This window comes from Astatotilapia calliptera, chromosome 12 (genome assembly GCF_964374335.1).
Source record: "Astatotilapia calliptera chromosome 12, fAstCal68.1, whole genome shotgun sequence".
Classification (NCBI taxonomy): Eukaryota; Metazoa; Chordata; class Actinopteri; order Cichliformes; family Cichlidae; genus Astatotilapia; species Astatotilapia calliptera.
Window position 1 is genome coordinate 27,235,668 of NC_137433.1, and position 20,659 is coordinate 27,256,326.

At 40.5% G+C, this 20,659-nt stretch overlaps 2 protein-coding genes and 1 long non-coding RNA gene across 28 annotated transcripts; 1 reads left to right on the forward strand and 2 right to left on the reverse strand.

Annotated features, from left to right (window-relative positions):
- Nucleotides 1–154: 154 nt before the first annotated feature.
- Nucleotides 155–11,009, reverse strand: LOC113033411 (gamma-glutamyl hydrolase). Of its 10 annotated transcripts, none has more exons than XM_080309299.1 (12): nucleotides 10,752–11,006; nucleotides 10,150–10,672; nucleotides 9,111–9,308; nucleotides 8,854–8,968; nucleotides 8,413–8,463; nucleotides 8,239–8,323; nucleotides 7,650–7,788; nucleotides 3,754–3,860; nucleotides 3,278–3,371; nucleotides 3,052–3,189; nucleotides 2,754–2,882; nucleotides 155–626 (listed from the first exon to the last, which is right to left on the reverse strand). In XM_080309299.1, exons 3-12 carry the CDS (start codon nucleotides 9,226–9,228, stop codon nucleotides 508–510), a joined length of 1,095 nt encoding a protein of 364 aa, XP_080165425.1. In that variant the 5' UTR covers nucleotides 9,229–9,308; nucleotides 10,150–10,672; nucleotides 10,752–11,006; the 3' UTR covers nucleotides 155–507. The 10 variants fall into 10 exon arrangements, with proteins under 10 accessions (XP_080165425.1, XP_080165428.1, XP_080165426.1 ...); XM_080309302.1 differs by having other exon boundaries at nucleotides 10,150–10,420; nucleotides 10,545–11,006; XM_080309300.1 differs by having other exon boundaries at nucleotides 10,150–10,420; nucleotides 10,509–11,006.
- LOC145432423 (uncharacterized) lies at nucleotides 2,498–2,955 on the forward strand. Its single transcript, XR_013912716.1, has 2 exons — nucleotides 2,498–2,709; nucleotides 2,797–2,955. It is a non-coding gene; the product is annotated as an uncharacterized LOC145432423 (long non-coding RNA).
- An 844-nt stretch (nucleotides 11,010–11,853) lies between the features above and the next one.
- nmrk1 (nicotinamide riboside kinase 1) lies at nucleotides 11,854–20,418 on the reverse strand. 17 transcript variants are annotated; one of them, XM_080309317.1, is made up of 9 exons: nucleotides 20,222–20,364; nucleotides 18,970–19,042; nucleotides 14,611–14,701; nucleotides 14,482–14,530; nucleotides 13,525–13,670; nucleotides 13,096–13,167; nucleotides 12,862–12,968; nucleotides 12,647–12,730; nucleotides 11,854–12,298 (listed from the first exon to the last, which is right to left on the reverse strand). In XM_080309317.1, exons 3-9 carry the CDS (start codon nucleotides 14,691–14,693, stop codon nucleotides 12,288–12,290), a joined length of 552 nt encoding a protein of 183 aa, XP_080165443.1. In that variant the 5' UTR covers nucleotides 14,694–14,701; nucleotides 18,970–19,042; nucleotides 20,222–20,364; the 3' UTR covers nucleotides 11,854–12,287. The 17 variants fall into 17 exon arrangements, with proteins under 17 accessions (XP_080165443.1, XP_080165441.1, XP_080165440.1 ...); XM_080309315.1 differs by having other exon boundaries at nucleotides 18,497–19,042; XM_080309314.1 differs by having other exon boundaries at nucleotides 17,898–19,042.
- Nucleotides 20,419–20,659: the final 241 nt, after the last annotated feature.

The window sequence follows — 20,659 nt, forward strand, 5'->3', positions numbered from 1 at the left end:
CATCATAAATGTGTTACCTCCTATGCTGAAGAGCAAAGTAGGTAACACATTTATGATTCCCATGTTGGTCATAAGAAATTGATCGCTTAATTATTAAGTAGAACTGGAAGATATTTTTCACTTGGCCTTAAAATTAAAAAAAAAAAACGCCACACACATTAAAAAAATTGTTTATTAAATGACAACCAAGTACAAAAGACGTGGACCTAGTTCTCCTAAAATCTATCCTGATGTTTACTTCAAACACAGTCACACTTCACTATGATAAACGACCACATTAATGTGTTATTTTTGCCATTAAAGTAATAGTTCTGGGTCGGTAATGCCATAATTGCCAGCAAAAATACTTCCTTAGTGAAATACAAATATACTCTGAATCAGCACAAAGGTTTAAACAGCACTTTTGATTATCTGAGATTAAAACCAGCAGACTTTACGAGCGTACTACAGACACTAGAGCATATAAACATTTACATGTGCAGAGATCCATTCAGCTGCAGGAGTAGCTCAGAAGAAGTAGGCCTGCTCATATGCTGTGATGTTTGCGACATAGACAGGTGAGTAGCTGTAAATCAGTGAGGATTCCTCTTCTGCAGGACTGTCAAAGTGATGTAAACTTCTCCTTGCTAAACAAAGCAGAGCAGACATACATGTGGTTAGGTTACGTTAGAATAAAATAGCTTAATGGCGGTCATGTGAAAATCCTGTGAAAAACTAAGTATATGTTTACTTCTTTAATAGCAATTAATCAAACTCACTTGATAAAATAATCGACAGCAAGTAACAATTTTATAGACCCCTTCTATACAAGCAGAAATTTTGACAGTTTGCAAGTTTGGAGCGTTTAGGTGTGTGCCATAGTTTTTCCCAGAAGAGGACATCCCAGCAAATTCACTTCAAGTGCAATACTCAGAAATTTAAAGAAACAAAACAAACAAGAGCCAAAACAAGACATCTCATACTCGGGCTTTAGTAACCATGTTAAATGCTACAATGCATGAGAGTATACTGATGGATACAAATATAGCTTGTTTGGAAGGGCTGCCAAGACAAAGCGACATTTTTCCTAAAAAGAACATGGCAGCACAGTTTAGGTTTGCAAAGATGCATCTGAACAAACTGCAAGATTTCTGGAACAAAGTTCTTTGGAAAGCCAAGACCAAAGTAGAGATGTTTGGAGAAAACCAAGAAAATGCAAATGAGCACTAACCCCTCACACCAGCTGCCAAGCACAATGGTGGGGGGTAATTATTTGTGCTCTTTTTCCAGCCACAGGACCTGCATGCCTTGCAGTCACCAAGTTAACCATGAACTTCAAATACTAGTGATGCTCCATCACTGCATCTCACTGGGTGTTAGCTCGCTCTGCGGTAAGTAGTATCACTTCCCGTTCCTGTTACAGCGCACAGTGGGGCCTGTGTAGCCTTTCTACTTAGCCAATTTAATCGAAAGCGTCTAAATTCATAGTGTACTCTTCACGTGCTTTATCCAAAATTGTTGGGACAACGATCCCAAGCACAGCAGCAAACCTGCAACAGAATGGCTAAAAAAAAAAAAGAAATCAAAAGGAAAGAATCAAGGTGTTGCAACGGCCCAAATTCCAGACCTCAACCATAGTGAAATCCTGTCACGGGAACCTAAAGGTGCCATGCATAAACAATTGTCTGCAATCTTTAATGAACTGAAGCACTGCTGTAAAGAACAGAGGGCCCAAATTCCTCCACAGTGACGTGACAGACCGATAAAGTCACACAAAAGGATTACTTAAGCTATTGCCACTAAAAGTGGTTCTGCAAGCTACTAGTTTACACAGCACTGCATGGAGTCCTGTGAAGTTGTTTTTTTTTTGTTTTTTCACGTCTGCAAGTGAAACTGATCAAAACAGGGCGATAAATATACCCACAGTTCTGAAAGCAGTTCATGAGAAGATAGCACGCTGTTTTATATAAGGTTTGCATCAGTGATGCTGATTAGTTAAGTTGGTTTCACCAGGAAATAGCGGTCACCACAAAGGTCAGAGACATTCATACTAGTGGCCTACTGGAAGTGATTTTGTAGGACTCCAGCAGCGCTCATCCTGTTCCTCGTTTCAAAAAGGAGCAGATACCAGTCCTGGTGATGTGTTAGGACCTTCTATAGCTCTGTCCAACTCCTTTTGGTCATTGTACACGCTGCTGTGTTATCCTGGAGGTGTTGGACTACCTGTGAAACCTATGTAGGGTCCATGTATCACCTTATGCTACCAGTAGTGACATTGACCCTAGCTGAATGCATCTGTTGAGTTCATGTAACACCAATGCAACTGAAAACTGATTAACAACTCCCTCTGCTTCTTATTTGACTAGATTAATATCCCAGTTTAATTGGGTTGATACTATACTCTGATTAAAAAGTGTTCCTTTAATTTTGTTGAGCAGTGTATGTCAGGGTCCTGGGACTGGGCGACCCAGGACCCCTGGGCAGTCATGGACCTGTGCTATTGTTGTGTATTTTGGTGTTGCTTCCCCTTCTCTGTGCTTGTGTATATGTGTGTGTGTGGGTGGCTGAGCACTTGTTTATAGGCGGCGTCAGGCCTGGAGGGTGTGGCCCTGCAAGGGGACTGGCCACACCCGAAGCCACACACCTGCTGCTGATCAGGCCTCATCGGGGGAGCTACTTAAGAGAGTCTTGGAGCTCCCACCGACGCGGGATCATTGCTTGGGACTCCACGTTAGTTACCCAGTTTAGGTTTTGGTCGTGTAGTGTATGCCTGCCATTGTTCAGTGTCCTGACTGCTGCCGCTATTGTTTCCCGCAGGAGGAGCGTGGAAGGCTTAAGGAGCAGCGAGCACCGGGAGTGCAGACACGGGAGCAGAGAGCACTTGGAGGGCACGACACGGGAGTCTGGGGAAAAACACGGGGATTTATTGTTGTTTGATATCACCCTCTGTAAATAAACGCACTGCTTGAACTTTGAGCTCCGCGCCTGGGTCCTCCTTCCCCACATCCCCACAGTCTGCCAGCCAGACCGTGACAGTGTATGTTTTTTGATAATGCATGCTTGTCATGTTACCTTCATTGACAAAAAATTCAGCTAGCAGCGACGATAACTGCACAGCGTGACGGGAGTGAGGGAAGTTCAGCTTTCTGTACCACTGAAAACGATTCACCTCCGGGTGCCACTGAACTCCGTAGAAAGGATATCTTTTACCTGTCAGAACAAAACAATATATCTCTTGGTACAGTGCTGTTGCATGGAAATCCTTCAGCTTCCCAAATAAAAAAATAAACCTTGTAACCTTCGAAAGTTGACACAAAGTGAGCTCCGTTCTTAGCGATGTTTGTTGACAAGATGGTGAAGAAACTCTGTAGCATCTCATTTTCCTGGAAGTCCTGTGAGAACATTCGTCATATTAGCAGTTATCATTTAAGTGTCTCTATTTGTTATTATTTTAACTCTCCTTCTTGTATGCAATACTCAGAACTGTTTGGATTTATTAGAAGAATTCGCTTTTGGGCTTCATTTCTACTAATGCTTTGTTTAATGTCCGCTCAAATGACGACAACTCTTTTCATGGCAGACAAATTCATTCTGAATGCAGATTAAAAGATATATCTGTAAAGTATATCTGTTAAACCCCTGCTGAAACGAACGCTCCTAACTGTGATCATTGGCTGGGATTTTATTTCTCCAAACAATAACTATTCAAAACCTAACAGAGGAAGTAAAACTTTCTGTTTGGCGACACTGGTCAGAAGAAGGCTCATGCTGTACCTTTATTGTAATTCCATAGTTGTGAAAATTGCCAGTCAGAGGTTCCTGGGTCAAAGCATTGATGAGCTCATCTGGGAAAGTATTGAACATCCGGCTGGACTGCACTTCTGCACGCAACACAAAAGGGTATTTGATTAAGTCCACTTATAAAATTGAACACATTTAACACAAAAGAAGAAAAAAACATCTGAATAGATATGTCTGAAGGTTCTCAGTCATCCAGGTCATCGTAGTCAAAGGAGCTTACAAAGAAAAGCATCTGGACTTCTTTAAGTTACTTGAAGACGTTTCACCTCTCATCCGAGAAGCTTCTTCAGTTCTGAGGTCAAATGGTGGAGAGTCCCAGATATAAACCTAGTGGGAGTAACCCCCCACAGAGGGACAAAAGGACCCCTGATGATCCTCTAATCGCCTGAGCCAAGGTGTGAAACTGGGTGTGGGTCCCAATCAGCCAGAGTTTCGCCTTACATATCACCGCCTTTACCCAGGGGATGCCATACCCTGCATTTACGGACTTCCTAAAATCCACAAGGAAGCTGTCCCACTCAGACCCATAGTCAGTAGCATAAACTCAGCCACTTATAACATTGCTAAACACCTTGCTACCATCCTTGCGCCTCTCATGGGGAACACCCCACACCACATCAAGAACTCCACCGACTTCACCGACAAGGTCCAGAAACTTACCCTGGATCCAGATGAAACCATGGTGTCCTTTGATGTAGTCTCTCTCTTCACTTGCATACCCACCACGGAGGCCGTGGAGACTGTCAGAAAACGACTACAAGAAGACAGCTCCTTGGAGGACAGGACCAACTTCACACCCGATCAGATTTGCACACTGTTAGACCTCTGCCTCACCACTACATATTTCAAATACAACGAAGGCTTTTACAGACAAAAACATGGCTGTGCCATGGGCTCCCCCGTGTCACCTATTGTAGCCAACCTTTACATGGAGGAAGTGGAAAGGAAGGCTCTTGGCTCTTTCAAAGGAAGAGTACCCAGCCACTGGTACAGATATATAGACGACACCTGGGTCAAAATCAAGACACAAGAAGTGGAATCCTTCACTGCGCACATTAACGCTGTGGATAAAAACATCAAGTTCACCAGGGAAGACACAAAGGACGACTGTTTGCCTTTCCTGGACTGCGCTGTGCACATTGAAGAGAACGGCAAACTCAACATCGAAGTTTACCGGAAGCCCACACACACGGACCAGTACCTCCTCTTTGACTCCCATCACCCTCTGGAACACAAACTTGGAGTAATTAGGACCCTACACCACCGGGCAGAACATGTTCCCTCTAAGCCTGAAGGAAAAAAGAAGGAACACACACACATGTAAAGGAAGCACTCAAAACGTGCGGCTATCCTAAATGGGCGTTCTTAAAGTCAGCAAAGAGGCACAGAAAAGAAGATCAGACACCAGCGAGGGAGGATAAGAAAGACAGACGCAACAACATTGTCATCCCCTATGTAGCCGGTGTATCAGAAAAACTCAGGAGGGTTTTCTCCAAGCACGACATCCCAGTGTATTTCAGACCCAGCAACACGCTCAGACAAAAACTGGTTCACCCGAAAGACAAAACGCCAAAACACAAACTTAACAATGTGGTGTATGCTGTACAGTGCAGCGAGGAATGCCCAGACCTCTACATTGGAGAGACCAAACAGCCACTTCACAAGCGCATGGCACAACACAGAAGAGCCACCTCCACAGGACAAGACTCAGCAGTCCATCTGCATCTTAAGGATAAAGGACACTCTTTCGAGGATGCCAATGTTCACATTTTGGACAGAGAGGATAGATGGTTTGAAAGAGGAGTGAAAGAAGCCATCTATGTCCACTGTGAGCGACCATCTTTGAACAGAGGCGGTGGTTTACGACACCAACTCTCTGCCATCTATAATCCAGTTTTGAGATCCCTTCCCTGACGCCTTAACGCCCACTCACATCCTGGGCCATCTGACCTCAGGAATTCGCATGATAAGGTGGGGCCAGGTTTCACAATGAACGCACCCGAAACTCTGGCTGATTGGGACCCACACCCAGTTTCACACCTTGGCTCAGGCGATTAGAGGATCATCAGGGGTCCTGTGGTCCCTCTGTGGGGGGTTACTCCCACTAGGTTTATATCTGGGACTCTCCACCATTTGACCTCAGAACTGAAGAAGCTTCTCGGATGAGAGGTGAAACGTCTTCAAGCAACTTAAAGAAGTCCAGACGCTTTTCTTTGTAAGCTCCTTTGACATCTGAATAGATATATCAGTTTAGGATAAGACAATCTAGGCAATTTAACTGTTCAGAGATCTTCAGAAGTCATCATAGCTGATATGTCTAACCTCACACTCTGAAGAAAGGCAAAAATAGACTTTTGGGGGGAATAAATTTGAATATTTTTTGATGCATCTCAGTTTGATTATTTTATTTGTTCTCTAACTGACAAAGCTTTTGAGAACAATTTAATAATTTAACAATTTAATGCTTCAAGAGATCCATCATCATCATCCCTGTGCCCAAGAACAACAAGCCCTCATGCCTAAATAACTACTGGCCAGTTGCACTGATTCATCCTCCATCCCAAACACCACAGATCCGCTCCAGTTCGCCTAATGACTCAACAGATCCACGGAGGACACCATCGCCCATGTTCTGCACACCATCCTTAGCCACGTGGACAAAAAACAGGGTAACTATGTGAGACTGCTGTTTGCTGATTACAGTTCAGCATTTAACACAATAGTGCCCAGCAGACTGTTCACAAAGCTGAGGGATCTATCTAGGACACAACAGCCGTCTGTGTGCATGGGTGTTGGACTTCCTCACTGGCAGAACTCAGGTGGTGAGGGTGGGTAGGTGCATCTCCGACAGCATCACCATCAACACAGGAGCGCTACAGGGCTGTGTCCTCTCTCCACTGCTCTACTCCCTCTGCACTTCAGACTGTGTGGCCACCCATGGCTCCAATACAATTATGAAGTTTGCTGACGACACAGTGGTGTTGGGTGCCATCTCCAATAACAATGAGGCGGCCTACATGGATGAAGTGAAGAATCTGGCATCGTGGTGCCGGAACAACCAAGTGGAGCTGAACGTCTGCAAGACCAAGGAGCTGGTGGTGGACTTCAGAAGGAGTAAGCACAGAGACTACAAGCCCATTACCATCAACGGCGCTCCAGTGGAGACGATATAGTCCTTCAAGTACCTCAGTGTCCACATCTCCTCAGATCTGACATGATCTGCCCACATTCAGGTCCAGTCCTAAAAGGCTAGGCAGCGCCTGCACCACCTACGACAACTGAGGAAGTTCAGGGTCTCTCAGGGATCCTCAGGACTTTCTATGCAGGCGCTGTGGAGAGCATCTTCACACAGAACATCACATACTGGTATGGGAACAGCTGTGTCAAGGACAAAAAAGCTCTTCAGAGAGCGTACAGCAGAACGCTGCTGCAGGACTGCTCTCCCCTCCCTTCAGGACATCTATACCAGGAGATGCTGCTCTAGAGCAGCTCAGATACTGAAGGACCCGTTGAAGGTTCCACACCATCCGGGCAAGAACAGAGGCTCAAGAGGGGGTTCTTAGGGTAAGAGTAAAGTTGGGGTCAAAGAATTACAACAGCAACCTCATCCAAAGAGCACATCACATATATGCAGAAAGAGCATTTAAAGTTGGGGCCAAAAATCCCCCAGATTTGTAACTTGCCTCTACTGACACCAATTGTTTTGTTCAGGCACTCTTCTGCAAAAAATTTCTAACCACTGAGAAAAAAAAAAGTTCCAGCTAGCTTGCTTGCATGCATGCATACATACAAAAACACATTCCTCCAGTTAATTCAAAGAGTAAAAAAAATAACACAGATTCACATAAAGACAGCAACCAAGCACGAACCTGTGGTTAAGTTGAGGGGCAATGCTAAGTTCTCAGCTGGGGTTTTTGTCAGGAGATTTTCACCAGCCACCAGCACAGTGAGTAGCTGCATTCCCATGCATGTGCCCCAAATAGGGAAGTAGTCCCCGGCATCATTAGCCTGAAAGTCACAGGAAGTTGGAAATGTAATTTTTCTGCACCAACAGCAGGAAACCAAAACGAAAATTTACGCTAACATACAAAATGTTGCTAAATTTTTTTTCCCTTTTGCAATCAACAGTAGCTTAAATGTCCTGCACATGTAGGGCAAGTGTACGTCATATTAACAAACTAGTCTTGATCTTAAACAATGTTCTCGGTGCAAAGATTAACCTCAAACTATTAATAATTGATTGAAGTTAACGTTAATTTTGTAGAGCAGAATTTCAAAATGCCAAGTGTAAGTGTTCAAATGTTGTTAAAGAAGAAGCTCTTATTTTTCTTTGCTATTAAGCACTGGAAACCTTCAGGACAGGTACAAGATCTTCCCCTAAGAGGAGTTCATTTCTGCACAAACGAGACAGGCTTTGAAGCAGAAAACAATAAACAGAGAATGATGTTCTATACTAACCGCCAGAGCGAGCCTGTAAAAAATCTTCGCCACCCGGGCAAAGTCTGAAGTCTCCAAATCTGCATTTCCCCCAATGAAAATCAACCTGAACCGACATCACATGGCAAATAATGTAATCTATTTAGACACAAATTTCAGTTGCCAACACATTTAAATCAATATACAGCAGCTCACCCGTTTATCTTCATGAAAATGTTCTCATATTCAGATGTAGTCAGAGTTAATCTGTGCAGGGAAACAAAAAACAATGAGCGTTGTACTATTTTCCATTGTTCAGACTACACAATGGTGAGCTCACACAGGGGGGTCAACTTCTTCTTCCACAAAATGTCAGCAACAACGTAAAAATTAGGCGAGTTAACATTCACCTAATGTTGAACGCTGATGCAAAGTCACCAAGCTCCAATGACTCAAAATGAGTCTCCTTAAAAAAAAAAAACTTAAAAAAAACCCCTCTCTCTGTTTTTAATATGCAGATTTAAAGACACTGTTGTTTTGAGTGAGGTTTAATAGGCATAATGAGCTCTAAATACACCCAGTTCTTTCCTTTTCATTGGAGCCAACAGAACAGACTTCTTTAAAAGCTCATCTTTACTCTTAAATGACTCAACCCACCTTATAGGCATCACTCTGCTGCCCCCAGACTCGATGTATTTCACGTAAGAGGAAGGTATGTAAGTCCTCCCAAATGGTTTCATAATTTCATCTGTAACAACCTGAGTTAAAATACCTGTGGAACAAAAATCACAGCAGCTCTGATTGAACAGTCAACAGGGACACAGCTACAGAAGTGATTCGCTCTGCTTTCTAAAGATGTGCATCTCTGTGAGTGAAATACCAAATATAAAGTCCTGATGGTGTATTTTACTCACCTATCACAGATCTGTCATTCACAGCCTCGTTGTTGCGTTTAGTCGGCATAGCTCTGCTGCAGCAGAAGCAGCAGGCAAAAAACAAGCACAGATAGGTCGAAACACCTGTGTTAAACATGTTTTTGGTCACCAGCTTAGTTCAGCAGAGCAGTCTTCTTTTACAAAGCTGTCAGAGCTGTGGATAATGAAAGCAGCCGACTTGTATAAGTCGTGTTAGAACAGGATATAGTCAGTTCAGGGAAGTGAGGAATGCCCAGATTTACATGTGACAACTCCTGTACCGCACATGCCGGTCAAGCAACATGACTGCTGAGGTAAACAAAGGTTTTGCTGACAGCGCGGAGTTTTTGGCAACATTTTTGATCATTGAGTTTATTGGAAATTACGTAGCCTCATTGGTTTGTGCTGAGGTTTATAGTAGAGGACATGTGACCACTATAGCAGCCAGCTGCAGGTTCATGCATGGATAAAAACTGCTGTCAGACAAGTTTCTGTTCCAAAGTTAAAGTTTAAAGGTGTTGCAGGCGTATTTTTCCAATAGTGTTGTTTAAATACAAGTTCCTCATAAGAGACCAAAATAACAATCCCCATGCATGACTGTCGCAACTTTTCTAATGCTTTATGTTAAAGTGGCAAAAACAACTGATTTTGTAACCGATACAGTTGATTCACAGATTGTGTAACACATGTTTTTTGTAACTTCAACCACTGATGAACACACATTCCTACCTTAAATTATGCAGACAGATGGCTTATGGTTTAGGAAGAGGGTTAATAAAAATTTTTTTAAAAAAAAAGCAATTGGTGCTCCAAGGGTTTCTAATACAGCCCGCCCAAATTCTTGCGGGCATAAGGAAACACTGACATGAAGGCTGCTTGTGTAAATGGAAAAATTCAACATTCGGTTTAGGCAAACACACGTTATGCAACAACAAGATGTTATTGTAACCACCGAAGCTTAACATGCATTTAAATGCCATACATAATGTTTATGTAAAATGTCACTTAATGCTTTACTTTCATATGTTAAAGGACTAACCTGAATCACTAGGAAGGATTTGAGTCACCAAAACAACTGTGCACCATTTGAGCACTCCAGCCTTTCCACTCATGGAGGATTGTTTGCATCCCGAGCTTTCTTCCAAATGGGCAAAAGTACAACAACTCCAAAAAAGGCATAGTTTGGTATAAACTGGACTCCGTGAGCAGAGTCAAGCAGATGTTTGCATGTCTTCATTAGAAAACGGAAAAGCAGGTTCTTGTAAGTGACTAGTTGCTTAACTGAGTTAACAGCCATGCTACTGGGAGCTCTGTCAGACAGGAGAGTGACTATTAGTGGAGTACCAGGTAAGTAGGAATGAGTATTGCTGTATTTGTAATTGATTATAAAAGTCTAACATAAAAAGATGGCATGGGGGAGTTCAAAAGGAGTACTTGGTCAAAAGGACGCAGGCGGAGACCTTGTAAGTCATTCCACTTGCAGGTAGTAAATAAGAAAAACTGCCTGGAGGTGCTCACAGTCCACAGGAGTGTTGACTTGGAGTTCAAAGGTTTCCTGGCAGCTAGAGGAGGAGCAGAAAATACAGGTTACACAAGGTAAGTGCAGGAAATTACTCAAAACCAAGGAGGCCTGACGGTCACCATGTCAGGACAATCTGAGAACTGTGGCACCCAACAGCCAAGCTCTTGATTACGCCATAGAAAACAGCTGGGGGAACGACAACATGAGCCAGAAGGCTCCACCCAGGGGCGGATCAGAGGGAAGGTGCTAGCCAAGCTATTCCACCTGAGGCTAAGAACAGAGGTTAACAAATAATAAAAAATAAATAAATAGAAGTAAACCATGACAAAATCAGGATGCTATAAAATGTAAATAAAAACTGAAACCCCCACCCCAAAAGGTAAACTGAACATCAAGAGATTTTTGTTTCTAAAAAATAAAAGCTTATCAAGTTATCTTACTGTTACTAAATGTAAGGTATATATGTAAGGCAATACTTTCCTCAAAGAAATTGTGAAACATGATATTGTGTTGCTTGGTAGTCATGTCAACGAGTCACCCCTGATGGAAGCAAGCTTGTCAGATTTTGCTCTAGTATCTGTTGTCAGATCTGAAGACTCTTCATATCATTCAAAAGGTCTGAAGGGACGTTGTTGCCTGGAAAATATTTCTCCCTGTTAATGTATCCCATCAACAGATAGTCCAGGTATTCCTCATCAGTGTCATTCCAAATGTCACCATAGACATTTTTTTCAAGATTTGTCACACCAATGACAACTCTCTTTAGTGACATTGGCATAACCAGATCAAAACATGTTTTGGTGTCACTTATTCTTGTCACAGAAAACCTTGCAATCCCAGGGGTCATTTTGATGACATTTGTAGCAGTTGCCCTGCCATATAAGCCACAAGGTACTGGACTCCAAAAGATGGTACCGCTTTTGAATTTGTGTGTTACAGGAAGAGCAGCTTCAGTCCCCATGACCGCCTCATAAGACCTCATATCATTGTCCTCTTCAGAAACCGGCTCATCCATATTTCTGTTTTGTGTCCTCTGCCTTTAGCAGAGCAAAATCTAAATTTAAATACAATTTTTAAAAGGCCGTTTTATGTTTTTAAAACCTAAAAACAAGTCTGTGCTGACCCCTACACAAGAGGAAGATTAATCTGTCTCCAGTATATTCAGTTCAGTCGTCAGATAACAACGAATTATGATAAATGATACACAGACATCAGATAACGTTTAGTGTTTCTGTTAAGCTGTTTTAATGGATGTACACTTAACAATTTATTCTACAGAACATATTAGAAAAAAACAAACTTTAAAAATTTCCTCACAGGATGCAGGGATCGAGTAAGAAAATGGAGTTAAAACCAAACTTAAGCTTACACATACCGATACGATTATTGGATTAGTAAACTGCAAGTCCTCAAACATCACATTTATATGTCCCACAGTGTTTGTCTTTTCAAAATACTGTACATTTATGGTAAAGACATTTGCTTCAGTCTCCAGGCAGATAACTTCAGATGCTACAGCTCTTTTATTCCAGGATATTCACACAGCTAAATTTGGTCCTTTCAGTCACACATTAGTCTAATTGAGAGTGGTCCTAACATCCATGGGAGCAGTGATCTTCATCTTCAAATGGCAAATAAATAATACGCTGGTCAATTCAGTTTTTCTCTGAAAAGAAAATAGACAAAATGGTACAAACTTAAACTCAAATAATAAATATTTATTTATTATTCAAATTATGAATTGGCACAGTTAGGTCCTCGTGTTTTTGCTGGCTTATACAGAAAGCACTTCATATGATTCTTAATCTTAGAAATGATTTAAAACTAAAATTATTTAACTACAAAAGTCTGGAAAACTTGTTTTTCAGAATAAGGAACAATCATGCATACCTGACACAGATTTTTGTGATCAGATGATTTTCTTATTGTATACATAAAACGTAGTAATCTAGTTTTAAAGTAGATAATATATTTCAAACAAAATAGCAAAACAATATCAAGCAGACAGACTTACCTCTGAGTCTTTGTATTTCCTGACAAAGATCTTTACACACAGCTGCCAGCAGCTCTTCTTTTGGCTTCAAACCATCCAGAAATACTGGGGGGAAAATGCCACATTAAAAAACCCCACATCAGTGTCATTTATTTTATCATTCAGTGATAGTGCAGTTTGTTTGTTTTGTTTTGTTTAATAATCATTTGTTCTAATCATCACACATGCATTTTTACCAAATTCTGATGTGTCGCTCTCGATCTCTTCTCGGTTTTTCAGGTACATTGGCCACACGTATCCGTCAAAGTAGCCAGGAGGATCAGGAGGTGTGTACACTCTTAAACTGTTGAAGACAGCAAAGAAGGTAGACACAGTTACTTTCTTTTTTTTGCATTAAGCGATACAACAGAATAAAAGTGCACAAAAAATGTCAAAAACTTCATATAAATACTCGATAATTAAATAAATACCTTCGTCTCCTCTTGCAGGCATCATAAGGTATTTCCATGAAATATTTTTTGTCAAACAGTTCATCCAGAGGCCTGGAAGGGTAAAACATAATAAACCAGTAGAAATCTCCATCAGATAAACACAATTCACAAATTCTTCAGTATAAATTATTATTTCTATTTATATCTGTCAGTTTTTTCTAGAAACAACAACACATTAATCAGTGCTGTATCTTTGCCTAACATTTAACGTAAGGCTCAATAATTGCCCCAAGTGATTTAAAAAAAAGAATTTCATAAAAACTGACATGAACAGCAAATTCCAGTATTATAAACAAAGTATTTAGTTACTTTCCAAAATATAAAGTCCTGTAAATCTTAAGCTTTCATTTGCTAAATTTATAACTGAAACACACATGATGTCCTTTTATTTAATCCTCATTTGTGTACCTGTAGTTGAAAATGAGGAAGCCTTCCACTATGAGCACGAACACCTGGTTATCGACTGATGGTTCTATAAGCTGGGTCTCCAGGCCTTGCTGTCTGAGGAACGACTCGGGATCTCTTCGCCAGGAGTCAACGTCCCTCATCATCATCTGCATGTGCAGAGCCTCGAGGACTTAAATAGACCAGTGAGCATGACTTTCTTTCACATTTTAAATGAAAAAAATTTAATAACTGAATGAATATTACATCCATTGTTTGGATACTTCTCCTTTATTTTCTGCCATTGTGGCTTTTTTATATCTTTCAGACTGTTGATTGACAAAAAGTGATTTTTAAGGTGTCACCTTGAGTTCTGTGAAACATTTTTACCATTTAATTTTAATTTGATTGCAATGAATGGAGAAGAAAATCAGTGATACCCCACATTACAATACATTACAATACCCTGTATTTCTTTTTAAAAATGCTTAGAAATGTTATTGTAGTCAACCAACCACGTTTCTATATTTTACATACATTTTTATGCAATTTTAAAACACTATTTTTCACAGTTATTGACCCTAATAGTGGTGCATATTAACATTTTCAGACTTTAAAAACTTCTCCAGTTTGCTAAAACTTGGGAACTCGTGTATTAAAAAAAAATACCACAGGTCATATTTTTAGATGGACAGATGAACTACAAATTCTGTAGTGATCATAAGTCTGGATATCAAAGATGAATGTAGCCATCAAGTCTGAAATGTGAAGCTGAAGGACAAATGCCATAAAACCTGCAACCTTTCTACTGACCAGTAGGGGGCGGTTTTTCTTGCTGCACAAAGAAGTCTAATTGCATAGAGGTCTATGAGAAAAAACAACCTATTTCTAGCTTTTATCACCACAGGTTTTTCCAATAATCTGTCCTAGATAAGTCTTATCTAATATGTTGTAATACGGTGTAAAGCAAATTGTCCTTACTGTCATATTGCTTGAACCCATTGCTGTCCATCGGCACCTCAGAGTCATCCTGAAGAAAGAAGCATATGTGATGCTTGCACCAAGGCTGGAAAAGTAGCAGTATACCTTGAACACAGCCTCACAGTCTACCTTAAAATATGAATCCTGTGCAATGATGCAGCTGTTGGGTATTTGCTCTTGCAGACTTGAGGCAAGTGTAGTTTTTCCTCCATTGGTCATCCTAAAGGAAAAAGAACATACATTAACTAATGAACATGTACTTTTAACAGTAAATCTACAAAAATAGCCTTGATATTTTTTTTAATGTTTGCCTCTTTCATTTAACTAAACTCTCTGAAATTACAGTCAATACAGAAATGTTTATCTGTAAAATGTCCTGCTCAGCCAGTGTTTCCTTCCATTATCGAAATTACTGCAACTGACAAAGAGGTTTCTTGCCATCCATATGTTCATGAATAAATAACTGAATACGTTTTTTAATTATTCTGATGCTCCTTTTTGTCTCTCCCTTTGTTTTATCTCTTAATTTCTTTTCCACTTCCTGTTTTATTTGCCTTTCCTATCTTTTTTTCCACCTGCACCTTGTCATCACATATGACAGTTTTCCTGCCCTCTTTCTAGTTTCACCTTTGTCTAATCAGCCTTGTGTGTATATACACTCACTGGTCACTTTATTAGGTACACCTCCTTAACTGCTTGTGAATATCTAATCGGCCGATCATATGGTAAATGGTAAATGGCCTGTATTTGTATAGCGCTTTACTTAGTCCCTAAGGACCCCAAAGCGCTTTACACTACATTCAGTCATTCACCCATTCACACACACATTCACACACTGGTGATGGCAAGCTACAATGTAGCCACAGCTGGCCTGGGGCGCACTGACAGAGGCACATGGCAGCAACTCATTGCATTTATGCATGTAGACATGATGAAGATGACCTGAAATTAAACCTTGATTGGGGGAAAAAGATGATTTAAGTTTTTTTTAATGTGGCATGGTTGTTGAGCCAGGTTGTTCAAAAACTGCTAATCTACTGGGATTTCTGGGTTTTAGAGCTGCAGAAGACCACAACAGGTGTCACCAACATCGGCTACATCAGCTACAATTCACACAATCTCACCAAAATTGGACAACAGAAGTTTGCAAAAATGTTGCTGGGTCTGATGAGTCTCAATTTCTGTTGCAATATTCAGACGGTACGGTCAGAATTTGGTGAAAACAACATGAACTGTTCAGGCTGGTAGTGGCCACCAGAGTCCCTGGATCTGAATCTAATAGAGTACCTATGTGTCACGGTGAAATGGGAGAGTCACATCATAAATGCTGACAAAACTACAGTAACTGTGCTTCATAGCCTTATTTTAAAGTGTTGTTTATTTGATTCGATATAGGTCAACTCTTGCTTTATTTTATGATTTAAGGTGTAAATGTCCTCATGACATTTTTCATATTTTGGGCCTCTTTTAATTAAATTACCTTTAACCACACAGAAAGAAACAGAAAAGGGCAGAAAGCTTGTAATGTCCTGATGCACGCTCCATGTGACGAAATCCCAGAAATCTGATTCTGTTCCTCTGGACATAACGTAGCGTTTTAGCAAAAGTTAAAATGCTACATCCAGATGAACAGAATCAACTTTCTGGCGGTAACGCTGTAATGTATTTACTGCCAGGTCATTCCAGTGAACAGCATCCCACTCTTTCATTGATAGTTGCTTCACAGGCTTGCCTCAAAGTTCATTTCAAGACCTGCCCACTCCTTTGGCAGCAGGTTTTTGTCCATAGTCATAGTCAAATCATAACAACAGTCGCCTCAAGTCGATTTATATTGTAAGGTAAAGACTCTGCAATAATCAGTGTTGGGTAAGTTACTTTAAATTAGTAAATTACTAGTTACTTCTATAAAAAGTAACTCAGTTATCTCAAGTTACTCGTTACTTTCAAAGTAACTAGTTACTAAGGTAAGTAACTTTGGCTTTACTCAGAATTCTCTTGTTAATGTGTTGCTTCCCTAACTTGGATACCTGGCAAGGATGCCAGTCTTCTAGCTTGCTTACATGTTAGCACTATCCTGCCACAAGTGCAGTGTGCCACCTATCAAAAAATAATGTGCATATTTCCAGGAGAGAAATCCCAGGCCTGGACTATCGTCGACTTCCACCATGATTCTAGCCCTACGTCACAGCATCACATGCGCTTTTTACATCCAACAGGAAAACTGCAATCGTGTTGCTTTCGATTGTACTCAGAACTCGGAAATTCTGCCTTCCGAATAGGAAGCTGTAGGTAACACCAGACTGCATACAGGGCTGGACTGAGACAAAAAATTGGCCCTGGGCATTTTGACTAGCCCACCATTATAGGAAAAATCATAAACCCTTTAAATGAAAAAAAAAACAAAAAACGCTGTTGTGACAGTGATGTACACTGTTCTGATGGTATATATGCATCAATCTATCAATCGTTTGTTGTAAGACTCTGATAATTATTAAATAAACGCTAGATATTTTAAATGAGAATAAGAAAGAAAAGTATTTCTTTGTGCCCCCCTCTCCCTGTTAATGCCCTACCTGGCCCCCAGGCAAAAACTTTGCTAGATCCGCCCCTGCACAGTTACCAGCTGTCGGCTACAAAGGATCCTGGTGCTATTTGTCTCTCAGAAACAGTTCATAACTTCCCTTCAACTCATTCATGTCACCTAAAAGGTAAACCTGTTTCTCCATCACCTGTTCAGCTATGATGATTCAGTAAGGACATCTCCTGGTTTCATCTTCACGTTTCCCTCTCACCACATATCCAAACCGATATCATGACCAGCAGCTTTACAGCTATGGCTCCAGCAAACATCAGCTGATACTAGAAAGTAATATTAAATAAATTCTAACAACAGCTGATCAAGCTTAAACGTGCTGCTGTTGTTTAGTGCGACCGCGTTCGCTGGTTTCTGCTTTCGGGCGCAAAGTGAGCGATTAACAAACAAGAGAGAAAAGACGATCAGCTGATCATTGATCAGTTTCATGATTAAAGTAGCAACAGGAGAGGGCGGGGGAGAGAATGAGAGAAGAAGAAGCAGCTGCGCAGCAAAGACACAGAATAACTCCAGCTTTGTGTCTTTTTCATTCTAGCTGAAGTACGGGACAAACTGTGTTCCTGTTCAGCTCAATACAAAACGCGTAATATTTTCTCTGAATACCGGACGATTCCGTTTTTTACTGGACGGTTGGCAACTCTACTAACTAACCTTATGAATAAAATAAAGTTCAGTATCAGTAACATCCTAGCACCCACCCAGCTGTAGAAACTCCGTCATGCTAGCTAGCACGCAGTACGAAAAAGTCAGCACAACGAAAATAAACTCCACCTAAACTTGGCTTATATCTGACCCAGATAGACTGCAGGTCATAACTTCTTACCTGAAGTTCAGTTCACCTGACACTCGGGCCGGTGGCCACCTCGGGTCTCTTCTCCTGCCTCCCCTTTCCCTCATCCACCTGCTGGCCTCCACCACTTGCTAATGTTACTGAATCTGTGGAAGCTCCGCCATAGCCACCACACAAAGTAACGAATAACGACTCTATCTAAATCCCAGTGACGATTAACGCATTCCTGATCTTGGCATAGAAACTAGTTACCGTGCTCGTTACCACAATAATAACGTAGTTACTGTAACGCGTTACTTAATACCGCATTGCATTAACTACTGGCAATAATAAAGAGGAAAACAATCAGACGAGGAAGCACTTGGAGACAGCGGGAAGGAAAAACTCCCTTTTAACAGGAAGCAACCTCCAGGAGAACCAGGATAAGGAAAGGGCAGCCATGTCCAACTAGCAGTAACTCCCATCACTCCTAGTTGTAATATGCACCAATCAATATATATCATGGTCACAAATATTTAAAAAAACAAATTTAACCCCTTAGTGCCTAGTGTACTATATTTCATACATAAGTTTTTTGTGAGTTTTTGAGACTTCTACATCAACATCATTCAGATTTTCCCCCCTCAAGAAACCTAAATAAATGCCATGGTCCTGGGTTAGTTTCTGGTTGTATATTTGTGACTTCTAGTTCTTAGGCTTTTGTTACTGAGCCTCCTCATGTGTTCCAGGTGTCACATCTCGTCAAATTATGTTCTCATTTCTGTTCTTCCCCAGTTCCAGCATCGAGTCTCTGTCTGTGTCTCATGTTTCCTGTTTTATTTTGATAGTTCCTCATCTTGTGTTAGTGTATTCTGTTTTGCTTCCTCCCGGTCTCTTGGGTGTGATTAGTCCCAGCTGTATTTTCCTCCTGGTCCTCATTCCCTCGTTACTCTTTTGTGTATTTAGTCCTCTGTCTTCCACTGTCTGTCACTGGTTTGTCTTTTCTCCCTCTGTGTTTCCAGGTTCCTTGTTTTCATGTATTGGTTAGCTTTCCCAGTTTAGGTTTTGTTACTTCCCTTCCTGCCTTTTGTTTGTAGTTTTGTTCAGCCCCCACGAAAAGGCTCACTTTTTGTTCAACTCCTCGCTCCGTCTCCATTGTGTGCTTTTGGGCCCACACTCTCTTCACTCTACACCGTCTGCTGTAGCAGACGTCAGAAAAATTGCACAATACATTTTTAATTATCTAGCAATTATTTCATGGTAAAAGACTTTAAAGGGTTAAGGTATCCTCATTGCAAATGTTGCTCATTATTTTTATTTATTGTAAAATTAAAAAAGAATAACTGATTATTATGGTGCTATCAGCATCAGTTAGGCCCTAGCTGGTTCTGTTTATTTTTTGTGTGAATGGGTGGATGACTGGTTGTGTAAAGTGCTTTGGGGTCCTTAGGGACTAGTAAAGCACTATATAAATACAGGCTATTTATCTGCAAAATGTGTTGTCAAATGCAAAATAAATGGTTTAAATTCTTTAAGGAACTTTTTTTTTATTTTGAAAAAAGTTGTTAAAATAGTACCAGTTGACATGTTTTTATAACACTCTCAGCTATTTGTATATCAGCCTAAAAATAGATGTAGTTAGGGGTACAGCCAGCATTTGCCCCATATCAAACTACACCCATCCGCAGTTTTGGGTGTGGTCTGAGGTTTAACTAGAAAACTTTAAAATGCAGATAAGTAAAGAATTCCTGCATGCTGTTGGTAATAAATAGGCAGTGCAAAGTTCAGTGCCCCTTCTTTCATCCTTCCATCAGCCTATGTACCATTTTCTGAGGAAGGGTTATCTTAAAACTGCACCTTCTACTGTGGAGGCAGATATTCAAAGCATGGTTCGCAAACCTTTTTTTGGAATATTTAAAATAAGCATTTGCAGACAAGGTTTGCATTGATCATCATTAAACTCAATGCAATTATCTGTTGTATTTAAGTTATATTTAAGTAAAAAACCCAGGGAGATTGGGGCTCACATGTCTAAAGAGTAAACAACTCTTATCAGTGTTTTGACATCACTGCCATATGCAGTGGCTTACTAACACGTGTGCCCTCTGCTACTCTGTGATACATGCATGCTAAACAGCACTGGTGAGTAATTTAACATTTAATAAACTAATATATTTTGTTGCCTTTCTTATCTGCCTGTACTTTCTACTCATATGAGCAATTACCAAAAAGGATTTCACATTAAAAATTAAAATAAATAAATAAAACTCGAGCATGGAAAATATCCTCAAATGTCCCAAAATGACCTAAAAAGAAGTAGGCTGTAAAATTGGTGTTTTGCAAAAGGTTCAAAATTATTAGTGTGTTTAATCACTTACCCACCAATTCCTACAATTAGTGTCTTCATTCCACTTGTCTGCGTCTGTTCGCTGCAAAGCTACCGATTTATAGAACTTGTAATACTAACGTAATTAAGAAGTCACGTGCAAATGTATACACCACGCAGGTAGCTAGTCCTGCGAACGCAACAGTCCTCCCACGTGCTATTCTGGACGCTTACGATTTGCCGTTGGAGCCTCCACGTCACTCACGACCTGCCCATTGAGGGAAAAAAACATTTGTTTTGTTTTTTATTCATGTTGTTTTCTCTTCTTTAATCATTTATAACATTTTATACTGATATGTTCGTACTCAAATATTTATTTGCAAAAAAAATGTTTCAAAGTGTTACAACTTAAATCTAAACATGTACAGTTATGAAATAACAATAAAAAAACAAAAATGAATTTTAAGAAAATGTAAATATATTTATACTT